The 15,405-nt window shown below is 36.0% G+C and overlaps 1 protein-coding gene across 1 annotated transcript in view; it reads right to left on the bottom strand.

The window, feature by feature from the left end:
• Positions 1-15,405, bottom strand: part of pdgfrb (platelet-derived growth factor receptor, beta polypeptide) — a 52,887-nt gene that overhangs the window by 9,860 nt on the left and 27,622 nt on the right. Inside the window, exons 5-14 of the mRNA XM_053642129.1 lie at positions 12,959-13,086; positions 10,248-10,416; positions 6,401-6,581; positions 6,206-6,321; positions 5,947-6,070; positions 4,000-4,208; positions 2,507-2,601; positions 1,662-1,794; positions 316-420; positions 87-197 (exon numbers count right to left, since the gene is read on the bottom strand). Of these exons, the coding sequence (XP_053498104.1) occupies positions 87-197; positions 316-420; positions 1,662-1,794; positions 2,507-2,601; positions 4,000-4,208; positions 5,947-6,070; positions 6,206-6,321; positions 6,401-6,581; positions 10,248-10,416; positions 12,959-13,086 (1,371 nt within the window). The remainder of the gene's footprint in view (positions 1-86; positions 198-315; positions 421-1,661; positions 1,795-2,506; positions 2,602-3,999; positions 4,209-5,946; positions 6,071-6,205; positions 6,322-6,400; positions 6,582-10,247; positions 10,417-12,958; positions 13,087-15,405) is intronic.

Raw genomic sequence — 15,405 nt, 5'->3', positions numbered from 1 at the left:
GAAACGAGTATGTGTTCACCCTCCACAACACAGCAGTTGCGTTATCCATGTGTTTGGAACATGTGTGAAACTTTACAGTACATTACCTTGTTTAGTGCAGGCTCCCAGCAGGTTGACAATGTTGAGGTGTGGACCCAGGTGACTCATGATCTTCAGCTCGGACATCAGAGCCTGAGTCTCACTCCTACGCGCCGTCGCTGGAAGACACCACAGAAGCCAAATAACAATTATACACAACATTAACATTAGCGTTAATTCATTGCACATGCAGTAATCAAGATGTTTCAGATACATCAACAGGGTTTAGTGCATTACATTTGAGCATTTTCACAGCCACTTTAGTAGAAGATTGGGAATTGGTAAGTCCATATGCAGTTGCCTCTACCACTCTTCCAAAGGCTCCTGATCCCAGAGTGCGACCTAAAGACAGTCAGACATGACAATCATTTTCAGTTTATATTCAAACATAGTGGTAAGCTCTTTGCAGAATATAGCTTCAGCAATTGGATGAAACCAAGGGTGTGTCTCAATCAGCTGCCTAGCTTCCTAGGTCGTGGATCAATATATTGTGTACATGGGTTCAGGCACTGGTAACGACGCTGGCTCCCTACACATTGGAACACTGATAACTCAATTTCCAACAACATGACTATGTTCTCACATTGGAAAACCTCACCACTATGCATTTATCAACAACAGGCAGGACCGATATCTTTCTGAAATTATATGTCATATAAATTTGTTAGCTTAATCACACACGTTTCTATCATGGTACTTCAAGCAGGATCGTAGGCTAGCTAGTGGATTAGCTAGCTAGCACTTAAAAGTTGTTAGACTCAAACAAACTGTATATAGAATGTCAAATAAAGTAAAAAATTGCTAATGTACGTAATCATTTGAGAGCCAAAACAATCATAACAAGCTACTTACAGTTGGTTGAGAGTTCATCTGCCATTTTTTTTTTTTTTTTTTAGAGCTGAGGGGCTTCAGAAAATATGATGCCACTTCCAGTAAGGGAACATAGTGAGCATCAGTGCTCCCTGGTTTTTGTGATTTTTTTATGGTGCAAACGCTCCAGTGAAGTACAAGGATTTCAAATTTGAGACCCTTAAAATGGCCGACTCTGTAATCAGTGTCCTGATTACTGAACTAGGGAGCTGATTGAGACATACCCTAAGATGTCAAGAAAATCTTACAGGGGGCAATGATAGCTTAATGGTTAAGATGTTGGCCTACTGATTGAAAGATTGTGAGTTCAAATCCCAGTGCTGTCACTGTTGGGCCCCTGAGCGAGGCCCTTAACCCTCAACTGCTCAGATATATAAATGAGATAAATGTAAGTTGCTCTGGATAAGGGTGTCTGCCAAATGCCATAAGATGTTAATGTTTGGAGTTAACCAGAATCACTTCATTGATGCCAGGTGTATAATTACTTTTGAATACGAGTTTAAATGTGATTGGTTAATTTTGAGCACAGTCACATGCCCCATTATAAAGCATGTTTCTATTTGTTTTTCACTTGATGTTTACTCATTAAATGTGGAAAAAGATCTAACATGATCTTTAGGAATATTTCTGGTCTGCAATATATTATTACGAACGAACAACAAAACAGCAAGTTATTTAAGTTTTGAAATTTGTAATCAAGTCGCAGCATGTACCGAGGACCAGGCTGTCTCGAGGCATCTCCCAGGCCAGGTCATAGGGGAGGTGAATAGGGTCCACATAGATGTACTCATGTCCATCCTGACTCACAGACTCAATCACCTTCCATCTGATCTCATAACGCGGCTTCTGCAGAGATCACACACAAACACAAACGCATGGTTTGTGTTATTAATGTAGTGTTTATTTAATATCAATGTCTTTTCCTGAAAATTCTTCTGGGTCTTATTTGTAGATTTTACTTTGGATATTTTAATTCGAGTTTTGCTTTAATTTCATAGCTATAGTACAGTTTATGAAAGTACAGGATGTTATCTGTAAGTTTTATTTCTCATCACTGCCACAATCGGACATAGTGCCACCTTCAAACCCTAAGCACTAACACAAATTAAGATCATTCTTACATTTGAAATCTGATTTCTATTAATTTTTATTCACAAATTATTATTATTATTATTATTATTATTATTATTATTATTATTATTATTATTATTAATTGTTCAGTGTAGATCCAATTTTAGCTTTTTGTTCTTTAGTTTTCAAGGGAGTGGTTGTTCAAGTCTTAGAAACTTGGCAAATTATTAATGTTTTTATAAAGCAGGTAAAAAAAAATATAATCAGAATATTAGAAACACTTATGACGTCGCTAATGATTCTGAACGTTTATGCAGTGTAAATGAATCCAGAAGCCGTGGAATAGCATGAAGCTCCTTATGATAGGAGCACTTTTAAAATTCTAAACAAAGTAAGTGCAGTAAGGCCATTTTGCAAGCCTTGTTTGCAAGTTTAAATGACAATGAAAAGAATCCGTGTGCAAGTATAAAACTGAGAAGCCACTGACCTTCCTCCACACGGCGATTAGGATGATAATAAAAATGATGGCTATGACGACTAGTGCCAGAACAGCAGCCAGAACAGCCACCTGTGAGAACAGAGCTGACAAGACAAAGACACACATATTATTGATCAAAGTTGTGCATGGACAAATCTGGCCATAAATCAAGCACACACAAATTCCAACCTGGATTTCCCTATTCAGCAATTTCATCTTTGGCGTATCTGTATAATCGAACTGAAATCTGGTCAGGGTGTGTGTAAATCTGAGCACTATATTTTAACAAGCTAAAAAATATCAAATAACATTAATAAACTATAATTGTATTTAAATATAGCCTAGGTAATGGGGTTTAGTGGCATGATGTAATTGATGTAACACCCAAACATAAATCTTTATTAGCTCATTTAGTATTTCTGTTGAGTATCATACATTTGTGTGCACACACCAGGGATATTTAAAATTATTTTATGTATTGTTTTTTTAGGTTATTACATTATTTTATACAAAAACTAAAACACACCAGACCTTTTTTATTCATTTTGGTGTTCTGTTTTTTCAGCATTGGAATGTTGTTTACATGTTCTTTTCACTTTTATTGTCCATTTGAAATAAAGTTTTGTCTATTTTAGTGTTCTTTTATTATAACCTTTGTGAGGCTTGGCACTATGGGACTCTTTATCCTGTCTCTTGGAGCTGCACCAGCTGGTGGTTCAGAATGGGAACTCATCTATATTTATATATAGGGTTTTAATTAGATCTGACTTGATAAACCTGAATGATCGAATACAAACAAGAATGGGGAATTTGAGTGTGGACCCCTTCTGAGAGTCCAAGGTTCTAAATTTCATTGATGAAAAGCTGGAAATTATAATGGTGACACTGTTGTTTCCTCTCATTGTTTAATTCTTGTTTTTGTACAGTGTACTGTAAATTGTAATTTGTGTTTATTGTCTGTGGATATAATCATGTAGTCTTTTCATAATTACATTTGTTTAAGTGTATTTGTACCTGCATCCACAAATCTATCATCTCTGTTTCCACCTGTAAATCAAAGTGTCTCAGAGAGCAGACCAGACTCATATACTTATTAATATTTGAATATCATATCATAAAATAACACCAGGGCAAAATAAATCATATTATTATTAATATTATTCTGAGATATATTGTACACACATGAATATGATTGGCTAATCTTTCAACCGAAACTCGTCTGCCTATAATAAGCAGTGTTGGTATGTGAGAATACAACTAGTTTTGAGTTTGGGTTTCAGTCTAGGTCTTTATCTATCTTCAGTTGCTTCAAAGCAGCACACTTTCTCAGTGTTAGGATTGGATATAGGATTGGATATAAGGAGATCAGCAACCATTCAGTCATTTACACTGAAAATAAAACAGCCCACACAGAATGACTTCCTTTTAAAACTCATAATGGATGTTGTTTTATAGCACCGAATGTGTGTTAGGTTTGTAACACAACAAACCAGGACACTCACTGCTAGTGACAAGTCTGATGTCCCTTGCCCGAGCTCCTCTCTCGTTCCTGGCCTGGCAGCGGACAGTGATCTGCTGAGGATGGAGAAACATCACCTGGCTGTACACCTGGTGGATCTTGCGGTTCTCATTATAAGTGCTGTTAGTCACAATGTTGATGCTCTCTGTATCTGGCACTAGGGGGCTCCACAGAGCACTTTTGTTGCTGCATCTGAACAGGACGAAGAGGAAAAACAATACATTAAGACAACAATAATCGAGCTAGAAGAGAGTATCATCATCACACTGAAGTTCTTGCTGTGCATTAGGATGACAGCTTATGAATAAATTGTGTACTTGTGCTCACTTATTGCTTACCAGGAGCAGAAGCTCTTCAGCATGATATAAGACGTATTCAAGGCCAACTATAATGGAACTGTTTATGCTGTGTCTGTTTTTATCCAGATTAAAACACATTAGTAGGCCAAAATGAGTGTAGGTTTCCAAAACATATAAGGCATTGTGCAATAGCCGAGCCAGCTGACGTGATTATTAATGAATGGGGGCCGCCCAAAAGTGAAATGGTGTACTGCAGTATAGTTTGGTGTGAGCAACAGGCAATTGACCACATTCATCTACGTGATACATGCCAAAGATTTATACAGCATAACAAGGTCCTGCTGGATACTTGCTGATGTTATAAGTATGGAATACAATACAGGTATGATGTTATAGGAAACTAATCAACAATGGGGTGGTGTGAGGTGGCCTGACATGAAGTGGAGTTACTGTTACCACCCTGAAGTGTATTATTTTCCTATAACAACATGTCCCAATGTTTTTATTGCTCTTATACCACAGTAATTTGCCTATGATTACAAATGTATTTGCTAAAGAATGACACATCATACGTTTATCCAAATATACTGTAGTTAAGTTTAATTTTTGTGGAATGCTCATGAAACAATTTAGTCCTGTTACAGTTTTACAGTTTTACCGCTGACACTGGAGGCTCCTTCCAAAAATTTACAGCAAGCATCTCAAGTTGTTACTAGGGAAACTACAAGGTATTAGAATTAAACAAACACATTAATTAATAAATGTGCCTTGCAGCTGGAACCACTGTCAAAATTACTCTTATAGAAAATTAATCAATAACTTCTGACCAATCAGAGTGGAGAATTGAACAGTGCTGAGGCAGAAATAATAATCTAATAATCCCAAAATGAAAAGAATACTTCAGAATCTTTCGGGCTAATTTCTATCCACCACATCCCTAGTGTATGTGTGCCTCATTCATAAAATAATTTCGACACATTTAAATGTACTGAAAAAAAAAAAAAAAAGAACAGAGAGCCTGTTTACTTGAAACTCGCTTATAATGGAAGTCTAAGGGCAATTGTTAAATGTTAAATTTTTTATAGAACTCTTTCATTAAATCTTCTAAGGTGTTGGTAAATTAAATGTAAATCTGTAGAATTATTCACACCTTTCCAGAGAAAAGATTTTGCGGTAATAATTATGGGTCTGATGGCACATGGATACCACAACTCTTCAGGAAATGGCACTTACAGTATAATCACGATTACTTTTTACTATACTGTAGTTCAATAGAAAATACATACTGTATGATCTTTATAAGTAACAGTTGTGTTTTTGAATAATATACATATTTTATTTTATTTTTTTACAGAATTCAATGACTGCCCCTAGATTTACATAACATTTGAGTTTTAAGTAAATGTTTTTTTTTTTATCTTCTTTTCTCAGACCAGGGAAATGTGCTGAAATGATTGTCCATGGTAATCAAGCATATGCGACACATATAGTATACATGACACAAGTTGGAGTATTTCTTTAATAACAGCATTCTAAACACTTTTAACCTGATGCTAATAGTGATCACAATAATAGGACTGACAGTGTTGATGAGGATGAGTGAGTTGTGATGGTGATGAGTGTGTGCTCACTTGTGCATGCTGTCACAGCTGAACCACTGGATTCTGGGAGATGGGACTCCCTCTGCCATACAGGTGACGGCGTGCTTTTTCTCCGGCAGGTGATGATCAGAAAGTTCAGTTATCTGTGGGGGAACTGAACACAAAAGAATATCTTCAGATATATTGATTTACACAAGAATAATAATAAAATCAATAACTATCCTAAGAATTTGGGTAGCCATTTATATACAGGAGATGGAGACAGGAGATAGGTGGCCAACTTTCTCACCTTTAACCACTAGGTCAAAGGTCATCTCTTTGGAATCGTCCTCATTGGCAACATGAATAGTGTAATATCCTTTCTGCTGTAGGCGGATTCTCACTAGAGTTAATGTGCTGATGTACCTACAGTAGCGAGACGTAGAAATAGTAAGCAAACATTCAAATAAACTGCCATTGTTTCTTCGTTGAGTCATTTCACTACCTGGTCTCTTGTTCCTGTCTCGTGTTGATGACGTTGTCTCCGTTGATCACGGCTCCATCTTTGCTCCAGCGGATGTGAGGCTTGGGATATGCCTCCACCTCGACCCTCAGCTCCACGTTCTCATGCAGTAATGCTGAGACATTCGGGTTTAGAAATGAGCTCAGCTCGACAAACCCTCTCTCTGAAAAACAAGACACAACTCATCAGTATTCCACTTGTGATGTGTGCAGCATTAACATCTTTAACATCAAAGATGACTTTGGATGTACAGTCCACGCTCTCATTACTACATCCTCTTTCCTATTATTTGAAGTCCAGTTACTCGTCATGTTATTGTTACTGAATGATATGCTTTAAGACTGTGTAATAAGTTGAGACTTGAAGGGTTTATAAAAAGGCAGAAATATACAATTTTATAGGCCTTTAATATGTAATTCAGCTTCTGGTTTACTCTGTTAGTCACTAATGCCTTAGCTGAACACAGCTTCATAAAACTGACATACCAGCGTCAATGCCATGTCGTGGAAGATATCATATGCTGTCATGTCCTGTTGTTTAAAACTACATCTTCATAATCACTTCATAAAATCTTTTATAAAGCAATACTGAGCTCTAAATGGACTAAGTAACTGAAGGATGACTAGAAAGTCACTAAAAACCAGTGATAATTCATTTTATCATCATGACACCACAATTATGTCTAGTAAAGTTGGTACACATGACATTAAAAAAGTACAGAGATTGATAAAGAACTGTAGAAAATCTGTATAAGAAATAATCATTTGACTGGCAATCAACTGAATGGGGCATCAGTGCATCAGTGATAATACTATGAAAACTTCCTATGAGCAACAGAGCTTAAATCAACTGGATCATGTATCTTGCTTGTAATCATTGTCTATAACTATATCTGTGTGCTGTGTACATCTGGAGGTTTTTAAGATAGAAAACTGCAAAAATAGAAAACACATTATAAAAGCGATATTTTGTTGAGATAATGCACACCAAAGCAAGAAATTTGTGACGCTTTCTTTCATCACAGCATTTAGGCATTTCACTTATTTTCACTATTTCTCATTTTTACAACATTTTTGATGTTCTTTTTTTGTATTAGCTTTTCAGTCTTGTACCCTTTTTAACATGATGTTGGGAAAAGAGCAATATGTCACATCGTTTAAGTGCCAAATCATCAGCGGAAAATTGTAGTGTTTGGATTAGGAAATAAACAGGAATTACTGTGCCAAATAAATAAATAAATAAATAAAATACAACTGCACGTAAAAATGTCAGTGTTATTGTTGTACTTTGCAAAATCAAAACCTTTTTGTAACTCAACAATGCTTTATTATTGTGATATATTCCTTTTATTATTAATATTTCTAAATACAGGGATGTCAGTTTGACTTTACATGTATATATGATGGATAATTTGGCTTTGAATGGTAATTAAAAAAAAAAAAAGAAGCCAGAAGTAAACTAATCCTCCAGAAAGCAGAGCGGATATTACACCCGCACCAGAGGTGGAAAAGAGCTCTCTGTGAAGCTCTGACATGTGCTCAAATTATTTGTAAGGAAACTATTTGCAAATATTTGGAAACACCAAGACACCAAACAAATCATAGAATATATACTAGGTTTTAAAAGATTTACCCATGAAATTAAGAATGCAATTAAAAAAAATCATATAATGACTCAACTTACTTTAACTGTATATATAGTTTAGAATTTTTTTTTTTTTTACACAAAGTAAACATTGTTAGTACTAATAGTAGATTAGTAACATCACCACTCTGACATATTATTCACGCACCTAACATGCATGTTCCATGCATAATTCAAAAGCAGACGAGTTTTTTTATTCACTTTTCAAATCACTTTCCGCAATTGACTGTAATGCACTTCGCGAAGCACATTACGTCTACGTAAAGCTGCACGTGTGCTGCAGAAGCACTGATGCTCTCACAAAGCCTCCTATTCAGCTGCGTTTGGTTCTAGTCAGCTCTTTCCTTCCTCACATAGACACTCAGTGTGTTTGGAGGAGGGGAATGCAGGACTACAGGGAAGGAGTAAAATGCACCGCAGTGTGTGTAGTAGTCCGGCTAGTGTGGTTTGAAATGGTGGCTGCTTAAAAATAACACACCTCATTTCAAAAGAATGTCAACATTCACGTCTGTGATTTGCTGTACAGCTGAATCTTTGAGTAAAGGGTACGCCACGAAAGCCAGCATTCGTTTAAAGACTGAAGGGCTGATTCAACTTGGCGTTTAAATGAAGCTGTTGATGTACTATAGGATTAATGTAGTGAGTTCTGATTGACATCAATAGTCAGTTACAAACATTTACGCCCAGTTAGTAAATACAGAAATACTGTGCTACTGTACTTAAATCTACTTTAGCAACTTGGATATGAACTTTAACTTTTACTTCTCCATCTTTTTTAGTTGTTGTTGTTAAAGTAAATAGCGACCTTTATTCTGACTAATATCCCCAGGCACATGTATTATTTTCAGCAAAATTAATGATTAATTAATCAACCGTTATATTACCTCAATAAAAGAAAGAAAATAGAAAGAACTAAAGAAACCAGCTGTCAAATCACCAATCGCACTTCTTAAAAGCAATTTGACAAAATATGTTTATTTGGTTAATGATTGGTCAATGGGAATGTGTGATAAGAATTATTTATTTATTTATGTATGTATGTATTTATTTATTTGTGCCAGGGGTGGGGTTAGTTATTCTCTGGTTAATTCACATTTTTTTTTTTTTTTTTTAGAAAAGATCTTATTTTGTTAGAATTCAGCTTCTCCACACACATTTATAAATTACATTATAAATTAATATAATTTCTAAGAAAAACACAAAAAAATAAATAAAATCAGATGTCTAATTGCCAATTTCACCTCTAAGCATTGATGGTTAATAGGTTTGTAGTGGGAACGTTTTCTATATGAAAAAATAAAGAGTAAAAAAAAAAATGTATCTTTTCATGATCCTTGCTCGAGCAACGGGACAGATGTGAAAATATTTGTTTTTCAGCTTCATCCAAAAAAAAGAGGGGAAAAACTGAGGTAACAACATTGTCGTATGAGTTATTCTCTCATTTCCCATGTTTCTTAGAAAATATGTTATTTCATCAGAAATTAAATGCAGTTTCAGCACTGACAGTTTGGCAGAGCTGACACGATGTTGACTTTGGCAGTTTAGTCTTTTGGGAAATAATTTGAACATTTTAACATGATTTATCTATGTCTAGATCTTATAAAAATGACCTAGAAATATCCTGGACAACATAACTGGCTAAATATCCATCGAGCTGACCAAGTATATTTGTGCCACAGCTAACTTGCTAACTGCTGCACAAACAAGTCTTGTCCTGTTGGACTTGTACCTGTGCAGCAGCCTCACAGGTACTGGCTTGAAGTGATTGACAGTAAATGTATTTTTCTTTCACAGGTATATTGAAAGGTAGAGTATATTGTGTTTGTCTTTATTAACAATTCTTCATCATTGTGAGGCATTGAGAAGATGACAGGCTGGATTCTTTTTACAAACAGCTATTTAACTATTTTTAGTGCATTTTTATTACTTTTAAAACTTACGTGATTTTGATAATTAGGTACACTTTATTTCAGAAACTATAAAAGTTATTTGTTCTGTAACATTCCTCATATCTCCTGTGTCCTGATCTATCTTTGGTTATGCTAATCTTTGATCTTTATATATTAATAATGTATGTGTTTGACATGAAACCCAGCACTACAAAACCTCTATATTCATCAGATGTTCTGTTCAAGCAAAATGCTACAGTTGGAGTTTGTGTATGAAAATCGTTGTTGGCACTTACCCAGCACAGTGATGTTGATACTAAGAGAAGTACGTTGGTTGCCCACGCTCTCTTGTGCATGGCAGACGTACTCTCCAGAGTGTGCCAGAGTGGTTTGGGAAATGTTCAGGAAGGAGCGCATGCTCATGGTCGCCGAGATTATGTCTGTCAGGATTTCCACATCTTTAGCCTGAGGTTAAACAATTAACCAAAATGTCAATGATTCACCAGATAAGAATTAGTTCAATAGTTATGCATAGCTAAGAATTATGGGTAACTGGCAAGCTTTTTATTGAGCATTGCTCTGTTGTGCCTAGAGGCCAGAGTATTGAAAGAAATTAGCTTTACATTGATTTTATGGCATTTCTGCACTGACTAATGAAAACTATTGTATGCACTCTACTTGTGTTAGAAGCTCATATAAGTTACTTCTTGATGAGTCTATATTATAAAAAGGTGTTTCGTAGTATTGTTTGCCGTAACGAATGATGTCGTTCTATCAGTGCTCTGTCTGTGAATATGAAAGGCAAAACACCACCGATATCTTCATGCATCATCAAATAAAATAAACAAATCAAATCAAGGGTGTTGATTGGTTCAAACAGCAAAACAAAACAAAACAAAACAAAACAAAAAAACACTAGCACAGGAAAAGTCATGCTTGCTAGCTATCCAGTCTACAAACGTAATACCATGTACATACTTATAACAATTTCCACTGTTTAATTCTCTTTTTTTTTTTATAAAGAATTTCCACAGATAATGTTGCAGCTAGGCTAGGTGACACTTTCTATTAAGGTCTTATTTATAATAAACAAATAATCTGTTCTTGTCATGTCATAATGCATTCATAAGACAATATAGACATTTTTCTAAATATTTATAAACATGCATTAAACATATATACTGTAGATTGTTAACATGTTGCATTATACTGTAAGTAATTTTCATATCACATTATATCACCAATACCATGGCATATTGTAATATGAGTCCTGCCTTGATGAATTATACCACAGCAATTATCAATGAAATCATACTACACATAACTTTACAGCCATACTCCAAATCTAGAGTATACACAGCATGGCCATGCTGAGCGATCTGCAGCTACACAGCCCACATGCAGCAAGCTGTGATGCAATGTGTGTACTGACATCGTTCTATTATAGCCAGCATAAGTACTACAATATCTCTACTGTGGGATCGAATCAGACGGGCTAGCCTTTGCTCCACATGCACATCAATGAGCCTTGGGAGCCCATGAACTTTTCACGGTTGTTCTTCCTTGGACCTCTTTTGGTAGGTACTAACCACTGCATACCAGGAACCCAGTCATCTAGCCATCATAAGCCATTGCCCATCATAAACCATCATCCAGCCATTGGCTCGAAAGTCACTCAGATCCTTACACGTGCCCATTTTTCCTGCTTCCAACACATCAACTTCGAGACTGAATGTTCAATTGCTGCCTAATATATCCATCCCGTTACAGGTGCCATTGTAATGAGATAATCAATGTTATTCACTTCACCTGTCACTGGTTTTAATGTTATGGCTGATTGGTGTATAACTTCAGTATAGTTTTGGGCATGCTAAAATATATAAAAAAAAAAATTTAAAAAGCTATTGATTCAGTAATTGGTTCTGTTTAAAATATGTGTCACTTACATAGAGCTGATAAGAATTCATAAGCCATATTAATAATAAAAAGAAATCTGTTAATAATGTGCACTCCCTTTGGTCTGGTGATTTTAAGAGTTATAAACATAAGTTATATAATTATATTGCACCCTGTTATCAATTCATAAATGCATTACAAACATGTTTATGAACTGTAATGCCTTTTCATAAATAGTTATTACAATGTACATAGTAGTTTATGAATGCATTACGCAACAGGTGATGAATTTATTCATAGGTTATTATAAATATGGCCTTCAAAGAAAGTGTCACCCTTAACGACATTCAGTACAACTTGGTGTATAAATCACTGTTAGATGCCATTTTTAATTAAGGGTGTGGCATCCCCTTTAATTAAATGGTAGTGTCATTCATTTGATGTTCAAAAGCTAGAGATTGCACATCTAAATCTAAATCTACGTAAAAAGTAAAACAAAGAAGTCTAAAACAGACGCGTGGTGTATGATTGAAATAGCAAATGCACATAAATGGGTATTATTAAGTCTGACAATACTTAAAGCAATAAAGTGGATTTACCGAACAACAGGAATCTAATCGAACACAGTTCTCAATGCACTTTATGTACCACTTTAGAGCCACATAATACATTGTTCTAATGCATTCAATGCATGCATTGCTCTAATAGACACGGAAAAAGTAAAAAGTGCAATGCTTTGATCATATATGAAATGTGGCTGATGTTTTCTGATAACCATCAGAGACCCACAACACCACAATAAACGCTAAGATAATGGCTTGACAGCTTCCTGCTTGTAAGAACAATGTTAATAATATTGAACAGTATATATGCTAGCATAGCCTTCAGCATTTAGTAATTTCCTTCTCAGCATCCTCCTTCACTTTTCTGTCTTCCTGTCCTCCTTCGGCAGATTTAAATCTTTAATAAAAATGTGTTATCCATAAAAAGACTCTCAGGGATTAGGTGTGGCAGCACATCTTGAGGTAATTTGGGCTGTTGGATTTTCTCTCAAGGGGTCGTAGATTTGGAAGAAAATTAGATGGGCCCGTTTATTTTTCGGCCCACTCACTTTGTTCGGAAACTCCCAGTAGAAGAAGACAAGCTCGACTCCGTGGGCCGTGCAGTTGACGTTGAGCGCCTCGCCTTGTTTCAGCACCGTCTTCGAGGCATTGATGTGGGTGTCCAGCGCCTCAGGAACTGTGGCCAGTGAACAAGAGATACAGAGTCACATAATATAAGCATTGTTCAGAGACTGTGTGCTACATTTTGTGTGTTTATGAACGGAAGGGGAGCACTGATGCAAAAGAAATGACGGGAAACAAAGTGGACAGATGTTGCACACATGTGGAGATGTCTGCATGTCGGACATTTTTTCCACACCCGCGATAGAAGGTCTTTATGACCTGCTACATTTGGAAGAACTAAAAAGCAGATTTGCTAAAACACTGTAGTGTGTATGTACTGTTGTTTTAAACAATGTACATACCTTGTAGTTTGTTCTATTATAACAGTGTAATTACCAATCATATTGATATCTACTCAACAGATACTGCACATATTCTCCACCCACAGCCTTGTTATTTACACAGAACATATTGTATATCGTTTACACCCTACATCAAGGACAATATGTCAGTCAGGGTTACATTTCAGTGACCTGAAAGGTAAATTCATAAACATGCTCCGCTTCAAGTGCTCCATACATTCACATAAAGTGTCCTTTCCAACCTTAGACACCCAAATAAGATTCTGAAAAGGTAGAACAGATACAACATTATATTTTATTTGATAATCAAGCAGGTTACACTTAATTAAACGCCAGTGTTTATAAGGTTGCCTGACATAACCCTAGAGGTCATTTATTGTAGCTGACACAAACCTACATAAGCATATCAAGGCTTATTCCAATAGTGTTCTGTTGTCGTAGAGACCAGCTTAGTCAATCTTTATGTGAAATTGACATAACACCAAATCAGTCAAATGATAGGCTGCTATAAGATTGTGTTATGACACAATCCAGGATGACTTAGTATTGAATACCATGATGACTGATTTAGTAGTTCAGTGCACTTCTGGCATGTCAGTGACACGATTCTGCTAATAAGAACTTTTATGCATACTTATACCAAAGACATTACACTGTAATGACACTTGTGTTTATTTTACTCTGGCCGTTAAGTAAGTTAAGTTTACTTTAGCTATTTATAAGATTTTGATTAATATAAATGACAGATAAGACATATCTAATCCATGATTTATGAGTTATACATATAAGACAAGCGAGTTTCATTTACAATGCTATGAAAAAGTATTTGCCTGCTTTCTTCTGTTTTTGTGTATATGTTTTTGTGTAGGTCTTCAAGCAAAATACAACATAAAACAAAGGCAACCTGAGTAAACACACAATCCAGTTATTGAAGCAAAAAAAATATATATATATCCAACACCCATATTTACTCCTATGCTCTATGATCATTGTCTTGCTGCATAATCCAGTTGCACTTGAGTTTCAACTTACAGACTGAAGACCGAGTAGAATTAGTGTTTCCCTCAATTACTGCAAGTTGCTCAGGCCCTGAAGCAGCAAAGCATCCCCACACCATCACACTTCCACCACCATGCTTGACCGTAGGTATGATAGTCTTTTTATGGAATTCTGTGTTTGGTTTACACCAGATATTACGGGACCACTGTCTTCCAAACAGTTCCACTTTTGAATCATCAATCCCCAGAACATTCCCCCAAAAGGTTTGAGGATCGTCAATATGTTTTTTGGCAAAATTCAGATGAACCTTAATGTTCTTCTGGGTTAGCAGTGGTTTTCACCTCACCACCCTTCCATGGATGCTATTTTTGCCCAGTGTCTTTCTGACAGTGGAGTCATGAACAGTGATCTTTATTGATGCAAGAGAGGCCTGTAGTTCCTTTGATGTTGTCCTTGGCTCTTTTGTGACTTGCTGTATGAGTAGTTGCTGTGCACTTGGAGGAATTTTGGAAGGTCGGCCACTTCTGGGAAGGTTCACTACTGTGCCGAGTTTTTCCATTTGGAGACAACGGCTCTCACTGTGGTTATTTAGAGTCCCAGAGCCTTTGAAATAGCTTTGTAACCCTTCCCAGACTGATGTATTTCAATCACCTTCTCCCTCATCATTTCTGGAATTTCTTTCTTTCGATTTTGGCATAGTGTGTTACTGGGTAAGCCCTTTTACCAGCTTCATTCTGTAGAAAAAGTTCTATTTAAGTGTTGATTTGACTGAACAGGGTTTGCAGTAATCAGGTCTGGTTGTGTCTAGTCCAGCTGAACCCATTATGAATGCAGTTTCATAGATTTGGGGAACTAGTAACTACAGGGACAAATACATTTTTGCACAACATTGAAAACAAATAAAATTATCATTTAAAAAGTGTATTTTTTGGTTACTTGGGTTGCCTTTGTTTTATCTTAGATTTTGTTTTAATTTCTAAACAATTTAGTATGAGATATACACAAAAACAGAAGAAATCACAGCACTGTAA

This window comes from Ictalurus furcatus, chromosome 14, assembly GCF_023375685.1.
Source record: "Ictalurus furcatus strain D&B chromosome 14, Billie_1.0, whole genome shotgun sequence".
Lineage (NCBI taxonomy): Eukaryota > Metazoa > Chordata > Actinopteri > Siluriformes > Ictaluridae > Ictalurus > Ictalurus furcatus.
The sequence above is the reverse complement of the archived record's forward strand: the minus strand, read 5'-3'. Positions and strand labels throughout refer to the sequence as shown.